The 26044-nt window shown below is 37.9% G+C and overlaps 1 protein-coding gene across 1 annotated transcript in view; it reads left to right on the forward strand.

Moving 5' to 3' along the window:
- The window catches only part of LOC126161929 (carboxylesterase 4A), a 159334-nt gene that overhangs the window by 39665 nt on the left and 93625 nt on the right, over nucleotides 1-26044 (forward strand). The window contains exons 3-4 of the mRNA XM_049918103.1: nucleotides 5550-5697; nucleotides 15620-15805. Of these exons, the coding sequence (XP_049774060.1) occupies nucleotides 5550-5697; nucleotides 15620-15805 (334 nt within the window). The remainder of the gene's footprint in view (nucleotides 1-5549; nucleotides 5698-15619; nucleotides 15806-26044) is intronic.

Genomic DNA, 26044 nt, shown 5'->3' on the forward strand with positions numbered 1-26044 from the left:
AATAAAAGTTTTAAGGTTTCCTGATGACTTTACAGTTTTGATAGCGATGATAAAGGACTTGGAAAATTATTTGAGTGGAATAGATAGTGCCTTTAAAATAGTTTACAATGTGGCCAATAAAAGTAAAACAAAAGTAATAGAGTGTAGTGAAGTAAGTCAGGGAATGCTAAGGGAATTAAATTACTTGATGAGACCATGAAAATAGTAAACAAGCTTCACTGTCTGGGGTGCAAAATAGCTAATGTTAGCAGAAGTAAAGAGGTTATAGCAGTAGACTAGCAACAGAAAGAAAATACAAGTACCTTATATTCTGTGTATATATAAACTGAAGTACGCTGATGCATTCTGTCTGTATGTTTGGATTAATCTCAGGAACTACTTTCAGGATTTTGATTGTTTTCATTACTAAATAGACTAATTTCTGAGAAAGGTGTGTGTATATAATTTATAAATATTTTGTGCAAATTGACTAAACTATGTCTCCCACCACTGTGAAAACACTGCCATTGCCACTTAGCTGTGAATGACAGAACTCCTAGGACTCACAGTAGTTCTTGTGGTGCTCTTTACCAATGTTACATGGTGAAGGATTCTTTGTACCAATGTCACATAGGAGAAGATGCTTTTTACCATTGGTACAGGGCAAAGGATGCTTCATAATGATGCATGACAGGGGCTGCCCAATACTAATGTTACATGGGAGAGGGCACTTCATACTGATTTTGTGTGGTGAAGGGTGCTTCTTACCAATGTTACATGACAGAGATTCCCCCATACCAATATTGTGTGGTCGAGAGTGCTTCGCACCAGTGTTGCATGGCAGAGGGTGTACTGATGTTGTGAGGCAGAGGGTGCATCTTACCAAAGTGATGTGACAAAGAGTTCTTTGTGCTGTTATTGTGTGGTGGAGGGTACTACTTACCACTGTTGCATGGCAGAGGGTCCTCCGTACCAATGTTGCTAGGTCACATGTGCTTCATACCAGTATCGTATGGCAGAAGGTGCTTTGCCAATGTAGTGAGCAGAGGATATTTCTGTGCAATGTAATGTGGCAAAGGGTGCTTTATACCAATGTTGGATGGCAGAGAGTGCTGCATACCAATGTTGCATCCTACCAGTTTTGTGTGACAAAGGGTATTTTCTACTGATGCTATGTTGAGAAACGCAGGAAAAGGTTACGCAGAAAATATAGTTCATACTGGACTGATGCTGGAGTCAACTGGTCAGCAAGTGGGCATAGCCTGTGCTGAATCCATTGCAATTGGGTGGACCACACATTACTGATACTCAATTCAGTCAGCTAGTATGTGGCTGTAGCTCAAATTGAACTGGGGCTGCAGCTGGATGTATGAGATGTCACTCCAAATGCCAGTTAAATTCAGAATAAATAATTTGTACCTATGAGAACTTTCCTGGTGTACACTGCTTAAAACATTGAAGTTATATGTTTTTTAAGGGTGAAGAGCCCCTTCACACCTGCACCAATGTGGTGACTATCTCAGAAGATCTACTGTCATCTCTGTATTTGTTAGTTATTAATTGAGGGCTTCATGGGATGGGAGACCACAATGTTATCCATATGTCTGGGTAGGATTAACCACTAATGTAGGTGCTTCAAGGAGATAGATAGTGGATGAAAAGCAAATGAAGGGTAATGGTTTAAGGGCAGAGGGAAAAAAGTGGCAAGGAAAGAAACCTCTGTGATAGTCTGGTTGGGTAATAACAGCAGTAGCAGTTTTCTTGCTATCTGCGACAGATCATGCTAGGGTGAGGCTGTTATTAGTTTTGAGTGCCATGCAATGCTTGGTTCCATTGTCATAGTTTAGGCCTTCATAAAGAGCGACAGTCCTATCAAAGAGGGGTACTGCTGGGCCAGGCACATATGAGTCTCCTGAGCCAGATGCAGCATTTGTACCTGCAACAAAAGCCAAGATCGTTATGAGTGGTCGATTGATCATAAATCGATCGCACTGTGTAAAGGATTTGGTTGGGTTTGTTTGTGTTTCAGTGTGCTGTATGGCTTCCCTTCATTGCTGGATGATAAGCTAGTTTACAGCTGGCAATACCAATTAGCTGTGCTGTGCAGCAGGGGCTCACAAATATTTGCTGTGTTTGTCTGTTGGTGCTACCCACAGGTGGTTAATTGTCCCTAACTACTAGTGTTTCTAGATGGTTATGTTTCTACCCATGGTTGTGATCATAGTTTCCCAGGTTGAGGTTGAAAGTATTGTTCAAATGTCTTGTTTTCCTGTATAGTCATGTGGCGAGTGAGAATCTCAAGGCGGTATTATCTGTGAAGGTTCATGGTATGTGAGTATCATGGAGCAAGGCTTATCATATGTAGAGTTTTGGAGCTGTGTATCTCTGGACTGGATCTGCATACATCATCAGTGGTCTAATTAGTATTGCATACATGGACCCCAAAACCCTCCTATTCAGTGTGTTTTGCCTGTTGAGCATAGTGTAAAGCTGTTTGAGCCTCATGTTAGCTCGGTTGGTCACATGTATACGAAAGTGATGCTGTCTAATATTGTTCACTGAGTTCTTATCAAGACTGTTCATAGAAGTCCATCAACAAAAGTATCACTTTGATCACTTTGCCAACAAGTCATCTGGTCATTGATACTTAGCACTACTTGTGCAAAGCTGAGGTGGGTTGTTAGGCCAAGATAAATTTAAATTAGCACATACTTTCTGAAGGTTTTTTTTTTTTTTTTTTTTTTTTTTTTGTAGCTTTATATAGAAGTGAAACATGGACAATAAAAAATATAGACAAGAGAAGAAAAGCTTTTTAAATATGGTGCTATAAAAGAATGGTGGAGATTAAATGGGTAGATTGATTGAGTAACAAAGAGACACTGAATTGAACTGGAGGGGAAAGAACTTCACGGCACAATATGATTAAGGCAAAGTTTAGGTTGATAGGACTAATTCTTAGGCACCATGGAACAGTTAATTTGATGATGGGGGACAGCACGTTGGGGTTAAAGTTTTAGAGGGAGACCCTGCTTGACTGCAGTACTCAGGTGTAAATGGATGTAAGATGCAGTAGTTATGCAGATATGAGAAGACTTGGGCATGGTAGACTAGCATGGAGAGTCACTTCAAACTAGTCTTCAGACTCATGACAGCGACAACATTAATGGAGTGAAGTCACATAAGAAGGCTTATTTAAGATATGTGTGGGAAGACAGATAGTGGTAATGGCTTCCTTTTTAGTGAGCATTCTTCAAATACCAAAAACTCAAGCATGAAAACTATAATATACATCCTTAAAGGATACAGAAAGTGAAGCAAATGGGAATGAACATGGTGGAGAATTTTAATGTAGTGTCATAGAAGGATTGTAAAAATGTACTGGTTTTAAGAAATGTGAACTGAAATAGTTTAAATAACATGGGTAAAGAATGAATCTCAATATAATAATATGAAAAGTACAGACTATATTCTGCAAGATTCCCTCATATATATTAGAAAGATGCTTACATTTTCTCTCTAATGGCTTCAGTATTTCAGTAGTCTGATTTAAAAAGCAATTGCTGATTGAAATACTACTGATTGTTCATACAGTAGATGTACATATGGTATGAAATTTGTAATGAGGTAATGATGGGTGATGTATGATATGATAGCAGAATAGGATTATATATGGTCATGTATAAGCAGTGTGAAATGCAGCAAGCTGAAATGATTCCACTTGCCCTTATGTGTAAACGAAATAAAGAGCAACTTTGTTTCTCCCATTTTCATGACTAATCCTAATATAGACAGTGTAGAAAAAGATAGATTGCTACTTACCATAAGGATGACACATTAAGTTGCAGACAGGCACAATTAAAAGACACTTATGCATAAGCTTTTGGCCCTTTGTCAGAACAAGAGAAAGACACACATACCATTCATTCACACAAGTAAGCACACCACATACGCACATGGCTGCCAACTCTGGCAGCTTGGACCAGAATGCAGCTTTCACATAGAATGGAAGCAGCAGTCTGGAGGAGGGGAGGGGGGATGGGAGGGGATAGCAGTGTACAGGTGAGGAGACACTGTCTGGCAGAGTGTGCAGGGACTAGACTGCCAAGAGGTGCAACATCAGGAGGCTGTGGGGAAGGGAGATGGTGAAAACAGAGCTCTCTTAATTATCTCACCCTCAACTTGTTAAAGTACTATCCCCATCCTAACAGTTTCTGCCCCCTTTGTCCTATCACCTACTCCCAATTCTCATCTCCCGCCCTCTTTGTTTGCAGCCATTTGCCAACGCACCTGCCCATCTTTCCCTAACTGAGTCAGGTGGCATAGTGGTTAGCACACTGGACTTGAATTCAGGAGTACAATAGTTCAAATCCGCATCTGGCCATCCTGATTTAGGTTTTCCATGGTTTCCCTAAACCACTTCAGGAAATGCCAAGATGGTTCTTTTGAAAGGGCATGGCCAACTTCTTTCCCCATCCTTGCCTAATCCAATGCAACCTATGACCTCACTGTTTGGTCACCTCCCCCAAATCAACCAACCAACCATCTTTCCATGCTCTTCTGCTTTTTCACCCTGTTTTCCTCACCTCCCTGCCCCACAACCTCCTGAAGCTGTGCCTATTGGCAGTCTAGTCCCTGCACATTCCACCAGACAGCACTCCTCTCCCCCCCCCCCCCCCCCCCCCCCCTTACACTGCTATCCCTCCTGTTCCCCGCACCCTCCAGAGTGCTGCTTCTATTCCACGTGAAAGTTGCTTTCTGGTGCAAGGTGCTGGAGTTGGCAGTCATGTGTGTGTGAGGTGTGCTTGCTTGTGTGAATGAATAGTGTGTATGTCTCTCTTTATTATTCTGATGAAGGTTGTGGCCAAAAGCTTATATGTAAGTGTCTTTTAATTATGCTTGTTTGTCACTTAATGTGTCATCTTTACAGGAAGTAGCAATCTGTCTTTTCCTACATTGTTGAAATTCCAATTTAGAGTTTCCATTGTTTAATCTTAATATAGTATTTACATGTAATGTTAAAATTCTTTCATGAGAGGTGTTTTCTAATCTTTGTTGTGTAATGCATGACTTGCACTTGATTTTGCCATCTCTCAAAAATCTGTAATTTACAAAATATCACTATCTAGGAATGTTCTCATAAGAAATTTGAGAGTGTTCAAGTTTTAGAAGTACCCCTAATATTTCTGTTTATGAAAAGTGTGTGTACCATCAATGGAAAAATATGTTGGTAAATGAAATACTTCAGAAATAATTTCTTTAATAGTATTGGTGGACTTACTTTGAAAACACGGGAGACATCTGCATTGCTATAAATCTACCCATAATAGAGTAGTTATCTGACCCACAGTCAATCAAAATAATTCCACTTTAAAGCTGTAGGAATATTGCCAGTAATTTGTATCTTTTATGTCTTTATTAATCAGTCTCTGCTAAGCATCAGTGAGTGCTGATATAGTCATTAATTGGTCATTTGCAGCTAGTCTCTGTCCAGTTGTCATCATTTGTGTATTTTGCTGAATGAACTTTAAATGACACCAATCAAATCATGTATATCAACATTTTCTATCCAGCTTCCAGATGGAAGTAGTGGTTTACCAGTGCTGTTTTGGATTCATGGTGGTGGTTACCGCCGTGGCTCAGCATCTCAATATGGAGTGACACCACTATTGAATAAAAATGTAGTAGTTGTTACTATACAGTATCGTCTTGGAACATTGGGTGAGTCACATCTTTGAGGTGTTTTCTTGGTATTACTGTGCCAGCTTTCTCTTTGTCTACAGCAAAGGAACAAAGGAGCTCTACATCTTCACTAGTACGTATCCTCCACGTACATATCCTCTTACCTGTACCACACCTCCCCACCATATTGCTGTCCCTCCCCCTCCCCACCCCATGTCTCCTCCTTATCCCCACCATTCATGCTGCATTGCTGCTTTCACCAGGCACAGTTGCTGTCCTCACTCCAGCCACAGCAGCTGGAGACAGTCAACTTGTGTATGTGTGAGTTATGCTTGTGTGAATGTGTCTGTGTGTCTGTGCATTTTACTTTTGGAAAACGAATTTTGTCTGAATGCTTAAATGTATAGCAATCTTTTCATTGTGGTTGTCCGCAACTCAGTCTATCCTCTGTAAAGTGAGTAGCAGTCTATACTTATCATAATATTATCAAGTGAACATATGTATTATGTAATGTAACAATAAGAAGTGCTTTCAAGCTTGAGAATTGCAAAAATTTTAATTGAGTAAATATAATATTTAAAGAATTTGACTGATCTCTGCAAATAAAACTGTGTTGAAAAGTATATCAGAACTTTCAAGTATGTCATGCACATCAGACTACAAAAGCTGTTATGCATGTGCTTGCCTCACCATGGGTGCTGTTCATGAAGATGTCATCTACATATCTGAAACAGACAAGGTATTGAAGGTGTTGTAGCATCCACTGAGAACCATTTCTCTCATCACCACTCTTGTCGATCCTTTCCAGCTCTCTCCTTGTTCTGCATATCACTGTTCTCTCCTTCCCCCTATCTCATATCCCAGTTTTTTCCTCTAATGGCCACATCCACGCTCATGTGCACCTATTCATAAACAGCCAGTGCTGCCTCAAATCTGTGTGTGAGTGATAGACAGTATGCACTTATAGCAGAAAAAGAGTGATTGCTTGAAAGTTGCTGTATGTTTCTGATCTAATAAGAATACCTATGTGCAATGCATCCTTCTTTTGCAGTGAATGTTTGCCTTTCTTTATTTTTTGTTTGGTATTTCCATCACAGACTTCCACTGCCATGCTATTGTCAATCTTAAGTTTTTAATTTTGTATTGTTCAGCTAACATCACAGCCCAGCATCATTTCATCTTCTTTCTTTGTTTTTTTCTAGTTATTCCAGTATTCATCTTCTCTTCATGCTGTTTTTTCCTTCTTCAAGCTGTACAGCTGATGGTTTTGTTCCCAAATACATTTTACCTTCTAAGTTTTGTTTATTTCTAAAGACAATGTTTCTGCTATTCCTGATTCTTGAACAGTGGCAGCATTAGGTGCCGGCAACTGCTGACGGCCTTGTGCTTGTGGGGGCCTTGCAAAAAAGTTGTTGAAGCTGTTAAAATTTTAGCTACTTAGTTATCCATCTCTATTTCCATATGACTGTAGTAGTATTTATCTAGGGTTGTCTGGCAACATTATGACAGTTAAGCCCCATTACAAGATGCATCTAAGGTGTACACCTATGCAGCTGCAGACTGGTTCTGATAGGCCTATTACATTACACAATTCGTGCAGGATATACCTGCCATGAATCAGTGCATGTGCACTAGATGGCACTAACACATGGATCTCAAAGGAGACTTTTTTGTTGTAAAGTCGTTCATACAGATTTAAAGAATTTTGTAAAATAAATTATTGAACTATATACTTAGAGAGGAAGCTGATCACCACATTAAAGAAAGATGCATGTTAAATGGAAAATACACTTACTTTTCATTATACCACATTCACAGCTCACTTGGTGTGCACTGTTTTAGCAAATTGACACTTCGATCCAACAATAAGCAAATGTAACAGTGCTCTGTGGAAGAGACAAAATGGGCAGGAGCACTGTCATGGCCAGTAATGCCAGCTTTCTGAAACCAGTCCTATCAAGTGACACTTCACTCTTTTTTCAAGTTATTGAACTAGTACAAGTGAGAAAGTCTTTTATCTCTGAAGGTTTTGTTGTACCAATTTCAGCCATATGTACTAAAAGAACCCCACCGTATGGTAAGTCAGTATACAAATACATTTCTTGGCGTGTTTATTTGGCTGCTATCACACATGACAGAATAAAATAAAAATATTCTGCCAAGTATGATAATCACACAGTCTGTTTGCTCTGTATTATGACACTGAGTACATTAAGTACCCTACTGTACCTATCAACATACTTAGCACAAAATGTTTTTCAAATCATCATGTTTGGAGAACCCTCAATAGACAAAGACATAGGGAGAAAATGGAAATCTGGTGCATCAAAAAGAAAAAGCTATGATTCCAGAATGAGATTTTCACTCTGCAGCAGAGTGTGCGCTGATATGAAACTTCCTGGCAGATTAAAACTGTGTTCCCGACCGAGACTCGAACTCGGGACCTTTGCCTTTCGCGGGCAAGTGTTCTACCATCTGAGCTACCACAGCACAACTCACGACTGGCCCTCACAGCTTTACTTCTGCCAGTATCTCGTCTCCTACCTTCCAAACTTTACAGAAGCTCTCCTGCGAACCTTGCAGAACTAGCACTCCTGAAAGAAAGGATACTGTGGAGACATGGCTGGGGGATGTTTCCAGAATGAGATTTTCACTCTGCAGTGGAGTGTGCACTGATATGAAACTTCCTGGCAGATTAAAACTGTGTGCCCAACTGAGACTCGAACTCAGGACCTTTGCCTTTTGCGGGCAAGTGCTCTACCATCTGAGCTACCAAAGCATGACTCACGCCCGGTCTCACAGGTTTACTTCTGCCAGTATCTCGTCTCTTACCTTCCAAACTTTACAGAAGTGAGTCGTGCTTTGGTAGCTCAGATGGTAGAGCACTTGCCCGCGAAAGGCAAAGGTCCCGAGTTTGAGTCTCGGTCGGGCACACAGTTTTAACTGCCAGGAAGTTTCATATCAGCGCACACTCTGCTGCAGAGTGAAAATCTCATTCTGGAAACATCCCCCAGGCTGTGGCTAAGCCAAGTCTCCGCAGTATCCTTTCTTTCAGGAGTGTTAGTTCTGCAAGGTTCACAGGAGAGCTTCTGTAAAGTTTGGAAGGTAGGAGATGAGATACTTGCAGAAGTGAAGCAAAGGTCCTGAGTTCGAGTCTCGGTCGGGCACACAGTTTTAATCTGCCAGGAAGTTTCAAAAAGCTATGAGTTCAAGTATGATGGAATTTCTTAAGAAAACTTCAGGTGTAGCTGCTCCAGGGGCCTCCGATGAAGCTCTTATCCAAGTGTCTTTAGTTTCTGAAAAAGATCCAGCTTCAGGGTCGAATGAAGCTGCTACCTTTTCTGATACAGCATAGGAGTTGGGTGAAACTGCTATTATCTGAGATTGTGTACCAAATAAACACTTTGAAAGTGACAATCAAGAACAAACTGTTCATATAAGAGATTCATTTATAGAATTAGATCCAGGAAAGTGGGTATTTCCAGTAACAGATTCACAACATCATGATTTAATTCAAAACAGTCCCCAACAAAACCTAGAGAATCCTGATGAAAGATACCCCAAAGATGCAAATAAAAGACATTTTACTTAATTTCATTTTACTAGAAAATTGAGTAGTGGCAAAAAGCAACATCACAGATGTTTAGCTTACTCCACATCTCAAGACAAATTTTATTGCTTTCCATGTCGACTTTGTTCACATTTGCAACCACAGATGGTAAAAGAAGGATGTTGTGACTGGAAAGATCTGAGTAGGATATTGCAAAGGCATGTAAAAAGTCAAGGACACATGGAGTGCATGATTAGATGGATGGAATTCTGTAAAGGAATCAAATAAGGAAAAGCATTAGACAAGGAAAATGAGAGACTGATTAGGGAATCACAAAAGTATTGGTATAATTTGTTTCAAATGTTGGTCAATATTATAAAATACTTAGCTTCATACAGTATGGCATTTAGAGGGCATTGAGAATCCCTTAACCAGAACTATAGTGGAAACAGTGGAAATATTATAGACCGATTTAAGTTGTTATCCAAATATGATCACTAAAAGAGCACTTGCAACATATTAATGAAAAGCAACTTTGTCAGCATTTATGAGCCACAACATACAAATTTAATTAATTACATTAATGTCCAAATTACTAACAACAAAACTATAAACAGAGTCAAATGAGCAAAATATTGTACCTTCTTGCTCGATTGTACCAGGGATTTGAGCTGTGTGGAACAAATGTCAATAATATTAAGATTTTTTAATTGCTCAACTGGAGAGATAGAGGAACATTTTGTTTGGTTTATTGCCATTGCAGAAACAACGTGAGAGTATTTAAGAGATGCCATTTTAAAGGAACTAGAAAATAATGGCCTAGACATCCAAAACTGTCAAGACAGGGATATGATAACAGTGCCAGTATGGTTGGCATTACTAAAGGTGTTAGAACAAGAATACTCAATATTAATCCACAAGCTTGTTCACACCATGGTGATGCCATTGTTGGAATTTGCTTTTGCTGGATGTCGCTAACACTTCTACAACAGTTAAAATGGTCTTCGGCTTCATCAATAATGTTTATGTGCTTTTTACAAAATCAAGCAAGTGTTGAGATCTTACAAAAACTAAATTAAAACCTCTGTCTGTAACACAATGGGAGAGTAGAATCAGAGCTGTAAAAGCAATATTTTTGCTATTTGATTATGTCATCAAAAGTGTGGTTGACATGAAAAATAGAACCAATGATTCCAAAACTCTTAGCAACTGTGAAGCAGTCTTGAAGGAAATGTTAACTTTGAGTTTATTGTTGCAATACACATGCGGTTGAGATTTTACTGTGTGTCAGCAATATAAGTAAACTTTGGCAATCAGTTCAAGTGAATTTGAAAGTCGATATTGATGGTTTATGTTCATTTTATAACTGGATTAAAGAATTCCAGAACACAGCATTTGAAACAAGTGTGGCACAAAATCGATTGTTTGTTTACAAAAATCAGTCTCAGTTTAAAAACAAAAGAATAGCATGGAAAAAATGAATATTCGGTTATGAACAACAAACTGATGAACTTATGGAATCTGCTGAAATGCAGTACAGAATTAGCTTCTTTAACAAAATGAGAGACACTATAATAGCCAATGCTGAATGTTGATTCAAAGCACTAAATTAATATTTTGAAAAATTTGTCTTTATTTATGATCTGAATTATTTGAAATTGATATCTAAGGATGACATTCTTAGACATTGTAATGATTTAGGTACAATATACTTCGAGACAGTGCAAATAGCAACATACAGCCTTTAGAACTTTATGAGGAATTCCAACTTTTAAAACCCGACCTACAGCACTCAATCAAAGATGCAAAACAACTTATCCTGCACATACTAGAAAATAATTTGGAAGAAGTACATCCAAATCTTTACATAACAATCAGAATAATGCTTACAGTTCCTGTCAGTACAGCTTCTGCCAAGACAAGTTTCTCAAAGTTAAAATAGATTAAGACATACTAAAGCAGCATGATGTGCCAAGAAAGACTATCTGTGTTGTCAGTACTATCAATTGAAGTGGAAATAGCGGCTAGTATTAACTATGAAGTAATCTTAAAAAAAAATTTAGTGAGGAAAAAAGCCAGAAGTTTCATTTATTTTAATGGGTTTTTGTTTAATGTAATTTTTGTCATTGCAGTAATCATATTATATTATAATAATAAAATTTGTATAGCTATAATTATTATTGGTGTATAATTCAGCTCATTTAATTGAACATTTTCTTTCTGACTGGAAAGTGAAAGGGGCCTCGCGAAGTTGATTCGTCGCCAATGTTCAGTTGTAGCCTAGTGCTGCCAGTGTTCTTGAATATCTTTTATGTTCAAATGTTTTTTGAGCTCTTTGTTGCAGGCTAGTGCTGACTTCAAATACCTAAGATAATAGTTCAGTTGATCTGTCCCCACTCATGCTGTAAAATTTGCCAAGTAGGGTCAATACCGGCTTCCAAGATTCCAGGTGTACTGTCACGTATAATCATCAAAGGCCCACAGTGTTCCAGAAAATAACCATTCTGTCAACATCAGGTGGTGCTGATGGATTCCAAGAACCTTGGAAGCAGCATATATGCCAGGAAAGCCTCAGATGACGTTTAGGATCAATATCTGTTTTGTCATCACTGCTGATGTTTTCTGGATATTCCAATGTATTTCTATTTTACTTCTAATTCTTATCCTTTGTTTGTATGGCACCTGTTATTTTTCTTAAAATTCTTCTTTCTTATGTGTCCATTCTATCTACGAGGGTTGTCTTTTAAGTAAGGGCCGTTCGCGCGTATAGTCCCGTAGTTCGCGCGGACGCTGCAACTAGCCACCACGCCACTTGCCGGCATCCTTCCCGTTCACACTTATGCAAGTTGCAGCTCTGTAGCTGATGTGTATGCATCGTTGTGCTACTTTATAATGTTTACGATTATTGAATCGCCCGCCGCATGTGAGATACGGTCAGTGATACGTTTTTGACCGCGAGAAGCCTATCAGCTGCAGAAACTCATCGTCAGTTAACAGAAGGTTATGGCTTGAATGCAATGAGTGAAGGTAAAGTGCATCAATTGGTTAGAGTTTCAAATGGCCGTCAAAACGTCCATGACGAAGATCGCTCAGGTCGGCCCTCTGTGATCACTGATGATGTGGCTGCAGTCGAAACAAAGATTCGTGAGGACAGAAGATTGACAATTTCCACTCTTTCTTTGGAATTTCCACAAGTTTCAAGATCAGTTTTGTACAAAATTGTGTCTGAAAACCTAAACTTTAAGAAACTGTGTTCTCGGTGGGTACCCAGACTTCTCACAGAGGACCACAAAGGGAAGAGATTTGCCACTTCATTGGACTTTTTGATTCATTACGTGGAAGAAGGGGATGACATGTTGAGTCAAATTGTCACTGGAGATGAAACATGGGTATCCCATATCACTCCCGAAAGCAAGCGACAATCGATGGAATGGCGACACACAACCTCACCCGTCAAGGTCAAAGCCAAACAGACGCTGTCAAAGCGCAAGATTATGGCAACTGTGTTCTGGGGCCAGCGCAGTGTTTTGCTAGTGGATTTTATGCCACGAGGAATGACAATCAACTCAGATGCCTACTGTGCAACTCTAAAGAAGCTCCGCAGAGCAACTCAAAACAAAAGGCGCGGTATGCTGACAAAAGGAGTTTTGCTCCTGCACGATAATGCAAGGCCTCACACCTCTCAAAAGACTCGGGATTTGATTGATTCTTTTGGCTGGGAAGTTTTGGACCATGCACCATACAGCCCCAACCTTGCTCCTAGCGATTTTCACCTTTTCCGGTACCTGACACACCATCTTGGCGGGCAGCGCTTCAATGATGATGGTGAAGTGAAAGCGGCCGTGAACTCTTGGCTGTCGGAGCAGGTGGCCGAATTCTTTGAAGAGGGAATTAAAAACTTAGTTGTACGGTATGACAAGTGCTTAAATAAACAAGGCAACTATGTAGAAAAATAGGTAAAAGCGTGTAGAATCAGAAAATAAAAGTTTTTTTACAAAAGTATTTGTATCTTTTTTTAAAAATAAAAATGGCCCTTACTTAAAAAACAACCCTCGTACCATGTAATTCACTGTTAAACAGAAGAGCAAAAGACAAAGCACATTCAATCATGGTTGAAAGAGAACTCAGAGCTCTTAAAGACAAAACCACAGTAACCAAACAATGCTAACGGCACTTAAACATGTTAAACCAGGTAAAGCTCCTTGATTTGACAATATCAACCTTAAATTCCTAATAAACTGTGGCAAATACACAAAAGTATGCATGGCTTATTTCTTCACAGACATTATGCAGACAGGCAATATACAACAAAAATTTAAACATTCAGCTATAATTGATATGTTAATATCTGGAAAATGAATTGGTGCCATAAGAGCTACTGACCAATAGCCCTACTATCTGTGGCCTTCAACCAACTAGAACAGCTTAACCAGAATAGAGTCAGTGCAAGATTACCTGAAGCAATCTCAGTGAACAAGCAGGCTTCCAGTGAAAACAAAGCTGCACAGATCAGGTTCTGCTACTCATCACTTACATCGAGGCAGTATTTCAAAGAAAACTTAAAACTACAGCTGCATTCATTGACTTATCAATGGCCTGTGATACAGTGCGTAGAGAAGGCATGATATACAACCTTCTTCACATAATTCCTTGCAAAGCAGTTGCTCATCTAATCTGACTGACTGTTCCAAGCAGTCATGGGATCCAAGATCAGCTGCCCAAGAAAATTATAAAGAAACAGCCTATCACAGGGATCAGTCCTTGTTCCACTTGTTTTCAGCTTTTACATTGTAGATATATCAAAAATACAATCTAGGAAGTTAGTTTCCAATGATGGGTGCTTGCTACAATATGTACCTCAATTGAATAGTCAGAAGAAATCTTAATGCCAACCTATATGTAGTGGAAAACTTCTTTTCCAATGCAGGCTCCAACAAAACACCACGAAAAAGCATGTTTCATGTTCCCACATGAATAATAAACTCACTGGATGAAAACTCAACATACAGTTCAAAAATGCTACACCTACTCACAATAAAACACAAAAGTACTTGGGGTGACCCACAATACAACTGAGCCTTTCTGAGAACATCCAATAGAAACAGCTGAAAAACTGAAAAAAATAAACAACATCGTTCAAAAGCTCTTTGGTACAACCTGGGGAGTATCCATATGAGCCCTACACTCTTCTGCTCTGGGTCTTCTGAACTGTTAAATATTGTGCACCAGTTTGGCTAAACAGCCCGTAGGCAGGGAAGATACATGTCCATCTACATAGCACCATGAGAATAATTGCTCTTGTTATCAAAACAAAACACCTACAGAATGGCTGCCAATACTAGTCAGCATTCCACACCGTCAACTATGATGCATAAATGCTCTCATCAAGGTGCACAAAAATGTCATGGATAGAAAAACCTGTAAATACATCAAGTTATCGATGATGCAAGCTATAACTGACTCCCGTCTAGATGACCACCAACAATAACAGGAAGGGTCACTGATTTCAACTTATTAATGCATGGAATCGAGAATGGATTGGACAACAAAATAATACTATGCTGTGTACCAACAGAAAACCACTTGACTTGTCAAACAAAACATGGCCAATGCTAAACAGATTTAGATCTCAACATGGGGCATGTGCATATTTTTACACAAATGGGGCATGCAACCATCCCCACTTTGCAATTGCAGAGAACCACAAATTATCAGACACATTACAGAAGAATGCTCCACAAGATCATATAATGGTAAATCAGAAGACCTCCTGCTGGCAACTCCAAAGTTGATGGATTACGTAAATACTCTACATGTTTATTTATAAGATTTTGTATTGTGTATGTTATGAGCTACATTACATGATTTTTTTTCTTTGGTTTGTTGAAAAGCTATAAGATAAACAAATAAATGCTATTGAGCATTTATATGCACACTCACATTCTCATCTTATCACTTTTTATAATAATTTAGTTTTGTGAATCTCTTATTGTAGACATTCTAAGTTAAGCCATATGCACTTTCAATTTTTCTGATTCATTCATCCACTACAGATCTTTCTAATACATTTTCTAGTTATTCTAAAAGTACCTAACTGTCTGACCATTTCTATTTAATCTACTTGTACTTCAGTATATTGAGTACACTCAGTTTAAATTTGCCATGAGTTCTTTGAATGAGATTTTTTAAAGTCTTGCTCTGTTTTGGTTAGGTCATTGCCTCTGTGATATTCTACAAAAGTAATGCAAAATGATCTGCAAAAGCCAGACGGCTTACCTAGGTTCCATTTGATTTTCATCCTAGATTTAATATTATTATTATTATTATTATTATTATTATTATTATTAAAGTAATAGTTATATTATTACATTTAGTCATGCCATATTAAATTAATCACGACCTACTTCACAGGTTTTCTGAGTGGTGCATCTAAAGAACTCCCAGGAAATGTTGGACTTTTTGATATGTCTTTGGCTCTTGATTGGGTTCGTGATTACATCAAATTCTTTGGAGGAAATCCAGATCTTATTAAAGCATGTGGGCAAGGCACTGGAGCTAGCAGTGCAATACTATTGTCACTGTCCAAGATATCACAAGGTAATTGTTCTGATCAGAGTGTTTCACTAGTTACAGTAAATTTTTTATTTAAATTCTCCATATTTTAGATAAGGTATACATTTTCAGTGGCTACAGCTACACAGAAATCACGGTCTTGACACATCAGCTGATCTTTAGATTTCAGGTAGTGTTTGACAATAGAAATACTATCTCATATTTAGTTTAAAAAGAAAATCAATAAATTTAGAAGATGTAGTGAAAGCACAAAAATTAGTCCACAGAATAATGTGGATGCAAATATGAAATTTAATATACTGCTAAAGAGACACATACAGGAAAAGCTATGGTTTCCTTAGATCCATAGGACTGTAAAGCAGGGAACATTTGGAGTGGATGAAGAGGTAGTTGAGGTACTGATGTGGGAAAGCATGTAACTAACAAAAGACAGGTTTTGGGTGTGTCAAAAAAGAAGTCTCAGTTGTATAAACTGGTTGCAAAAAGTATAAAACTCATATGAAGCAAACTCATGTACTACAAACACACAAAACTTTGCTCAGTAACTTGGACAATAGGTATTGAATATATTTGAATAGGTCAGTTTTGGCTTGAATATCACTCACTGCATGTCCATACAAGATGTGCAGATGGTACTCGAAGACATTTTAGCTTGGTTTTCTCTGATTATTGTAGATATAGTTCTTTTGTTTCCTGAAAAACTGTTGACTGGCAAAGGTATGTTAATTCAGAAAGAAAATGCCATTGATTTTCTGACATTTATTTTCAAAACTCGTTGTACAATTTATGGCTGTCAGTTCCTTTATGCTTTAACACTTGCAGGTGAACTGAAAGACATTTCATCAGGAGCTTTGCCTCAAAGAGTTGGTTCCCTATACAACAATAAGAAATGTTGCAAGCAATAGTATTTATCAACATCCAGTACACTTAATCTAATGACTAAATCATTAAATCATTTGAATGCACCATTGTGTGTGTGTGTGTGTGTGTGTGTGTGTGTGTGTGTGTGTGTGTGCGCGCATGTGCTTGTAGGTGGAGGGGGGGGGGGGGTGTTGCTGACTGAGAGTGTGGCCTACAAAAAAGTACATTTTTATTTTGTTTGTAACTCACATACTTTCCTATGTCAAAGCCTCAATGATCGGAATGTATATATTACAGCTAATTTATAGGTTTCATGATGACAGATGTATAAAAGACATCACCAGTGAAGATACACCAGCGTCAACTAAAAAAATAAGTTCAACTGATGGAAAAAAGTAAAGATTTTATAACAAATATCAAGTTGAAAAGCAGTTCTGGATATGAGGAAATCTGGTTCTACTCAAGCTGTACAGAAGTTAACAAATACAAGAAGGACACTATTGTTGTAGGGCTACTGCTGATTTGTTTGTATATCTTTCAAGATTAAATCAAACAATGGAAACTCCAGAATGGAATACCATCAGCGTAAGGAAAATATAGATTGCTACTTAGAATAATGATGACATGTTAAGTTGCAGACAGACACAATTAAAAGACACTTACACATTAAACTTTCACCCACAGCCTTAGTCAGAAAAAAGAGAAATACACACACACACACTCTTTCACATATATATTTAAATATAATTTACTGAACCAAAATACTTACCTATCCTGTATATTTTTCTCATTACATCCAGTTTCTATAATATCTACACAAGAAATACATCAGCACTTCACACTCACCAAATTGTATAATGTTAGATGAAGTAAGTGTGTAAAATAAAATCTAATAATCAATGTTATGTGGTATTGTAAATGTAACATCAGTTTATTCCACTTATCATCTCCCTGATTTTCTTGAAGCACCTGCAGTCTTTATAAAAATCTAGCACTCATATCCAGATTTGTAAGTTTTGAAACATAAACCTGAGTAAAACTATTTAAATTTAATACATGGCCCAAAACATGCAAATTGCAGTTACAGAACAAAATGAAAATTACACAACTGAAGGTGTTTTGAAACTTTTGTTTATTATACATCATATACATCCAACAAATTGGAGAGTCTCTCAATGCTCTTCAGCAGTGTGTTCTGCCACTGGATGGTCAGATCAGTTGTTGGCCAAAGTTTGGCAGCAGCCATTCATTCTTGTCATTCCTGCATAAAACGCTATGCATAAATTTCAGCATAGGTGCTTTCACAGGTGGCTCTGCCGCTGATGGGATAGGATAAGGCTGAGACAGAACTGGAGTAGTATGTGCTTGGTGGGTCTGGCTGCTTTCACAGGTGACTCTGCCTCTGATGGGATAAGATAAGCTTTTTACAGGGCTGGAGTAGTATGTGCTGGGTATGTGAATTGGTTGGTCTTGTAACTGGGTTTTCCACAGACTGTGGCAAGGAGTTGGGAATGTGAATGGCATAGCAATGGATCAGGATGGTGTGTAGGTTGAGTGGGCAGTGGACTACCTCTTTAGAAGGAGTTGGAAAAATTATGGATAGGATATTTCTCATTTCTGGGCATGATAATAGATAGTCAAAGCCATGGCAAAGGACACAGTTCAGTTACTCCAGTCATGTCATTGTCACCAGGTCCGGTGCCCTTGTATCACATTCCTCCCCATCATGCTTTCTTATCCTGCACAGTGGCTACCTCCCTCTGAGCCACCAGCTACCCCTCCCCAACCCTTTCTCCTGCTTCTTTCTCCACCCACCTATCCTACCCGGACAACCCCTCACTCCAGTCCACCTGCTGAACTGCTATCCCAGCATTGTGTGCTCAGTCAGCAAAATGTCTCTACACAAGTGTGTGCATGTACCTGTGTGTGTGTGTGTGTGTGTGTGTGTGTGTGTGTGTGTGTGTGTGTGCTCTTAAGTTGTTTAAGGATTTGTCAAAAATTTAGCAAGTTTTCAACCTTTTTGTGTGCTTGTTGATGACTCAATGCATCTACTATTTTCTGAGTGGTCTTCTTTACTCTTAAATTATATATTCTAGCAGAACTTTCCTTAGGGTAAAAAAAAAATGTTAATTGTGATGCCTTCCAGTACAAACCTAATGAAAAGGATGAGTGAAATAATTTATGCTTTTCTGTGTAGCTACAAAAGTACAATCTGGAACGAGATTAATTTTCTGTATTGAATGTTAGACATAATATTACAAGCCCATCAACACAAATTCATTGTGTTCCATAAATCCCAGTATGAAGAAGAGATTTCAGGAATATGTTATACATTAACAGGCAGAAGCAGCCCTAGCAGACCACATGTGTAAAATATAATAACAGCTAACTGCAATGAGTACTAATCTGCTCAGTACAGTAACTATGGAAGTTACTTCAACATTACATTTTTTTTTTATTTTGGCAGAAAGCAACTACTTTGAGAATAGCACTTCTCTCCCTATCACATTACTCACTACTACTTCATACCCATCATTTATATAAGAGCAGTCATACGAAATGAGACAAACAGAAAAAGACTATGTAGTGAAAAAGTTAAAACCAGTTTGATATGATTACCTGTGTTAACCATAGTTCACATAGCATAAACTAAACAAAAAGTGGCTAATAAGATACTCACTTGCTTTATTTTTGGAATATTTGTGGATTTTCAGTTCGCTGCCTAATGACTTCTGACAACCTGTTAGTGCCTTTTACATGAAAATATACTGTTCTGAACCCTAGGCATGAGTCTGAAGCATGCTGACAGTGAAGCAAATCAAAGTGAACGCAAGTGAATGAGTGTACACCCCCTCAGAGATGTGGTGGGGATTAGAAAGCATTGTGATCTTGTAATTAATATACAGTACTCCATGTCAGTTTGGATTCCGTAGAAATACTGGAACACGTGGGGCAATACTGACCTTATGACTTATCTTAGAAGAAAGATTAAGGAAAGGCAAACCTACGTTTCTAGCATTTGTAGACTTAGAGAAAGCTTTTGACAATGTTGACTGGAATACTCTCTTTCAAATTCTAAAGGTGGCAGGGGTAAAATACAGGGAGTGAAAGGCTATTTACAATTTGTACAGAAACCAGATGGCAGTTATAAGAGTCGAGGGACATGAAAGGGAAGCAGTGGTTGGGAAGGGAGTAAGACAGGGTTGTAGCCTCTCCCCGATGTTGTTCAATCTGTATATTGAGCAAGCAGTAAAGGAAACAAAAGAAAAATTTGGAGTAGGTATTAAAATCCATGGAGAAGAAATAAAAACTTTGAGGTTCGCCGATGACATTGTAATTCTGTCAGAGACAGCAAAGGACTTGGAAGAGCAGTTGAACAGAATGGATGGTGTCTTGAAAGGAGGATATAAGATGAACATCAACAAAAGCAAAACAAGGATAATGGAATGTAGTCAAATTAAGTTGGGTGATGTTGAGGGTATTAGAATAGGAAATGAGACACTTAAAGTAGAAAGGAGTTTTGCTATTTGGGGAGCAAAGTAACTGATGATGGTCGAAGTAGAGAGGATATAAAATGTAGACTGGCAATGGCAAGGAAAGCGTTTCTGAAGAAGAGAAATTTGTTAACATCGAGTGTAGATTTAAGTGTCAGGAAGTCATTTCTGGAGTGTAGCCATGTATGGAAGTGAAACATGGACGGTAAATAGTTTGGACAAGAAGAGAATAGAAGCTTTCAAAATGTGGTGCTACAGAAGAATGCTGAAGATTAGATGGGTAGATCACATAACTAATGAGGAAGTATTGAATAGGATTGGGGAGAAGAGAAGTTTGTGGCACAACTTGACCAGAAGAAGGGATCGGTTAGTAGGACATGTTCTGAGGCATCAAGGGATCACCAATTTAGTATTGGAGGGCAGCGTGGAGGGTAAAAATCGTAGGGGGAGACCAAGAGATGAATACACTAAGCAGATTCAGAAGGATGTAGGTTGCAGTAGGTACTGGGATATGAAGAAGCTTGCACAGGATAGAGTAGCATGGAGAGCTGCATCAAACCAGTCTCAGGACTGAAGACCACAACAACGACTACTCCAGTTTAGAAAAAGAAACCTTATTGGTTTATTTGTTCATGGAGGAGGAGGGGGGAGTTAATGCAAGGATTGCCTACGGACAAGGGAAGAAAACTTCAGTGGCCCCAGACTGACTGAAGGAGACTGGAAGATTCAAAGGTGAAGGAACTAAGATGTTTAGCATCTGCTGTACGTGGCAGCTCAGAACAGAAGAGAGAACTATTTTTTGGTTCCAAGAGACCTCAGTCTCACCATTCAGGTAATCTGGCAACGTGATATGATTGGCAAGGCAGCTTTTCTGACGACAATTCAGCCTATTCCAGTGTGAACCAGTCTACTGTTGTCACATTAGCTGAAAGGTGACTGATAAAATAAGTGGATTATCTGTGAAATTTAAATAATAAAAATTATTTATGTTTGGGGCTGAGGGGCACCTTGTTCATCTCCTTCCCTCTCCCTGAAAGAGCTCATCAAGGGTGAGCTCTGCTCACTCAATGGGGCCAGAGATGTAGGGGTAAACAATATTTGATTTTCATTTAAGAATGCAATATTTTAAATTCATTTAACAATTCAAATCTTGGAATGTGAGTATAATTGTTAAATCATCATGCAGTGACTACATTTGTTGAGAAAGGACTGTGCTGGTGGTGGCATTACAAAGGTAGCAAAAGGTGGGTTCAGAGACAGCTTTGAGTACCAGCAACTAAAAGACTTGTTCAACAAGGGTTAGGATATAATGTAAAAATAATCAGTACATGTTTGACAGGTCAGTTTTTTTAATTTAACATTTTTATTCATAAAGGAAGTGAATTTTTGATTTCTAGTGTTATTAGAGGAGGCAAGGCATCTAATATAGTTTCTAACAGAATAGGAGCTGTGTGACATTAGGAGGCCTCCTCATCAGACTGTGGATGGTCTGAAACTTCCTGGCAGATGAAAACTGTATGCCAGACTGAGATGCAAACTCAGAACCTTTGCCTTCATGGGCAAGTGCTTTGCTGACTGAGCTATCCAAGCACAACTCATGATCTGTCCTCACAGCTGTACTTCCACCAGCACTTCATCTCCTACCCCCCAGACTTCACACATTCTCTCCTGTGAAACTTGCAGAACTAGTTGTCCTTCAAGAAAGGACTGCTAGTTCTACAAGGCAAAGGTTCCAAGTTTGAGTCTTGACCTGGCATACAGTTTTAGTCTACCAAGAACTTTCATATCAGCACACACTCTGCTGCAAAATGAAAATTTCATTCTGTGGTCAGTCTGTTTTAGACTGACATGAGCACACACTGCCCATCATCCTTATCATGGAGTAGAATTTTGAAAGATGACAGTTTGTTGTATCTGTAATCAGGGAAGATAGAAGCAGTGTACATCAAATTTATTTCAAGTTCATTATCATCGTAAAAGTAACATTGTAACTATGTAATTGACCCAATAAAAGTTAAACAAATTGAAAATATATTAACGTGCAGACAAGTCAACTACTTGATTAAATTTAAGCTTAAACCAGAACGATGCATGAAATTAAATAGGTTTGACTAATAAAACAATAAAATGACAACTGCAAAACATGACCCTTCTCATTGTATTGATGCATCTTATAAACAACTAATAAATCATTTACAACTAACACCTGAAGAGTGATTTCTTCAATCCAAATTAATGTAATTACAAATGTAAGGAAATAAGTCCAGTTAAACTGAATACACAGATTTTAAAAATAGCCTATGACCATAAAACAATATCAAATGACCAAATAATCATGATAATAAAATACTACTGTTTCAAAGCAAGTAATTCATAAGATAAATACAAAATAACAGTTTTAATTAAAGAAAAGTGTCCTAAGTGAAATTACAAAATTACAGTTCATGGCAGTAGAAAAAAATCGTCATTAATTTTTGCACTTGAACTTGGCCAAAGCACATGGTCAGGTGGAGTGGCTGTATGTGTTACACTACAGAAATAAGTCTGCTATTATGCAGCATTTCTCACTATGTGTAGGGAGTGGAATACCAATTGGTACACAAGGTGAAACCCCAGATTGTGTGTAACTAGCTAATTCTAATGTTGTGTAACAAAGGTTCCATTAATTCAACTATCAGTCTGGGATAAGTTGAATTTGTTATGTATTAGACAAACTGTCTTCAGTGTTTTTCAAGAAGAAATTGAATCCCCAAAAGATGCTGAATTGTGTCACAGTGTCTACCTGGAGACAGAGCATGTGGAGTGGTACTGAGTTGTGCGAATTCAGTGGCAGTTGAACAATAGGTGGTTGAGTTCAGTGGAGAGTGGAATCTTATTTCTGCAGATTCCTTCAAAACATCGCAGCAACCTTCTCTATGATGATGGCTTGTAATCAGCACTTTTGTAACATAAGCTTTCAAATTCTATAAACTTTGAACGTAACTTCACCATAGCAGACTGGTAAAACCTGTGTAACGACAGTGTCTCAACACAATGAAATAATCAAACATACGCCAAAACCATTCAGTAGCAGAGGCAGATAATAAAATATAGAGGAATAAGTAAAAGAATGAAGAAAAATTGAAAAGAGCATATTCGTTAATTTTATTTTATTTTATTTATTTATTCATCCGTAAACAAATTTCTTTGTATGGATGTCGACATTATACATACATATGTACATTATTTTGTCATATAAGGTAATGAAATACAAGCTATATATAATAAATTCATAGTATATATATATATGTATATTACACACACAATTTATCATTGAATTACATAATGCAGAAGAACCTGCTTCAATCAAAAGAAATATATCACAAGACTCCTTTAATACTTGGATGGGTAAATTACAATCTAGAATGTCCACTTTATAATTGATTAACCTGATTATTTATTTATGCCAATTTTATGCTGCATGAATTCTCTAATCGAATAAAAACTATTTTTTAATAAATATTCTTTAAGGAATGCTTTAAATTTACAGAGTTCCTTTATGCTTTTGATTTCTTTTGGTAACTTATTGTATATCTTGATACCTTGGTAAAACATAGTGATTTGGGTTTTAGTTTTATTCGTTCTGTCTAGGTACAAGCAATTACTGTTTCTGGTTTGGTGATAATGTATGCAGCTGTTTGCTATGTATTGCTCAATATATTTGTGAATAAAAACTGTAGTTTGCAAGATATATTCACTTGGGATTGTCAGAATAAATAGCTCACTGCAGTGTGCTCTTTTATGACTCTTGCTCATTATTCTGATAGCTCGTTTTTGCAATCTGAACACATATTTCACATTTTGAGCATTTACACCCCAGAATGTTATGCCGTAACTTATTATAGAATGTATGTGTGCAAAGTATGTCATTCTCTGGCATGAACTATTGCACACAGTGACTAATATTCGTAAGGCATAGCATGCTGTGCTAATTTTTTTCCCAAGCATGCTAATATGTTCATCCTATTTTAATTGTTGATCAACATACATACCCAAAAATTTTGTGATGGCTACACACTCTACAGTTTCATTTTGAACTTTAAGTTTTGTTATATTCAGTTTTTTTCTTTATATAGAAGTTTATGTTATTAGTCTTCTTCACATTAAGGGTTACTTTGTTGTTATTTGAACAGTTGTGAACTTCCATAAGTGCGTTTTCAGCTTTTACATTTAACATTTCTGGTGTCCTGTCTGCAATTATTATATTGCTGTCATCAGCAAACAACACTGTTTCTCATTGCGTTACCCACTGTGGGAAGTCATTAATATAAATAAGAAATAGTATTGGGCCTAACACACTCCCTTGAGGTACTCCAATGTCCAAATATTCTTCATCTGAAAGATGTTTCACTAAATAATTTGAGCTACTTGAAATTTGAGATATCTCCACCCTCTGCACTCTGTCTGCAAGGTAAGATCTAAACCATTTATTTACAACCCCCCTGATTCCTAGTGCTTCAAGTTTACTTAGTAGTATTTCATGGTCAACTGTATCAAATGCTTTGCTGAGATCTAGGAAAATGCCTGTTACTTGTTCTCCTTTATCTAGGGCTTCTAGAACTACTCTTGTAAATTTTTCTATAGCTGCTTCTGTTCCCTTTCCAGTCATGAAACCAAACTGTTCTTTGCATAGAGTTGGTATTTATTTAAGTAGTCCATAAGTCTGTTTTTCATAATGGTTTCCATTATTTTTGAAAAAGAAAATTTTGGGATACAAAATGTAAAAATGTAAAAGTAGTGACACATTGGTAGTGCAGGGGCCTGCTAGTCACGTGTAATGGAAGTACAACCACATTAGAACACTCAGTGGCATGCAGCTGACAAAAGGTGTCAGCTGTGTGGTTGGCGTTGTTTTTTGAACATAATCATAAGGACTGTAATTTTCACAATTCTGTCATGATCACATAGATTTCTTTACATTTTATGACCAGTTTCAGATTATCACCATCTTCTGATCATTAAAATATTCTGATACAAATCACCATCAAGTTAAACATGTTTAACTTGATGATGATTTGTATCAGAATATTTTAATGATCTGAAGATGGCAATAAGCCAAAACCGCTCATAAAGTGTAAAGAAATCTATGTGATCCAGACAGACCTCTGAAAAATAGAAGTGCTCAAAATAAAATTATCGCAGACTCATATACAGACTTTATGTCTTAAATTGGTATGATCATAAGGGACAGGCAACAAACCAGTGGGGATGAAGTTCTGTACAGGCAGTAGTGATATCAAACTAACGTGTTTAAAAACTTATAAGACACAGAGGCAACCTTCTAAGAATGGCACAAATTCAACACTTAAGCAAAATATCTAGCTAGCAGGGCTTGACTTGAGGTGAAAACATGACAGAATAATCAGCATAGCTAAACAGTAGACTGACATAGATAATACCAACTTTATCTCCAACCTAAGACTTATGATAAATTTGATGATGGTTATGTATTTAAAGGGACTAAAATACTGGTTTCAGTCCCTCTATTTCATGAAAGAAACATGTAAAAAGATAGAAAGCAAAAAAAATGGGGTTTTGGCTGCTCCAACTATACAAGCAAGTCAAAGACTAAAAAAGGGCATTACAGTGGTTGTAACACGACAGGTAAAAGAAAGTGGAGATAACCCAGGAAACAGCTCACACTAGAGGATCTAAAGGCACAACAAGGTGAGGGGGGAAGAAAGTAACTTGCTGTTACATGGGGGGTACCTGCCACAGGGAGAGGTTCTTCCCAACCCACCGTCCCACATACACACACTGCAAGGAGAGTGGAGGAGTATTATAGTTTAGTGCAAAATCTGCTCTCACTCAGGAAATGCAACACTTTGGTAGTGGCTGTCTCATCATCCCAAAGCATCTGAGGTAGTGA

This window comes from Schistocerca cancellata, chromosome 2 (genome assembly GCF_023864275.1).
Source record: "Schistocerca cancellata isolate TAMUIC-IGC-003103 chromosome 2, iqSchCanc2.1, whole genome shotgun sequence".
Taxonomy (NCBI): domain Eukaryota; kingdom Metazoa; phylum Arthropoda; class Insecta; order Orthoptera; family Acrididae; genus Schistocerca; species Schistocerca cancellata.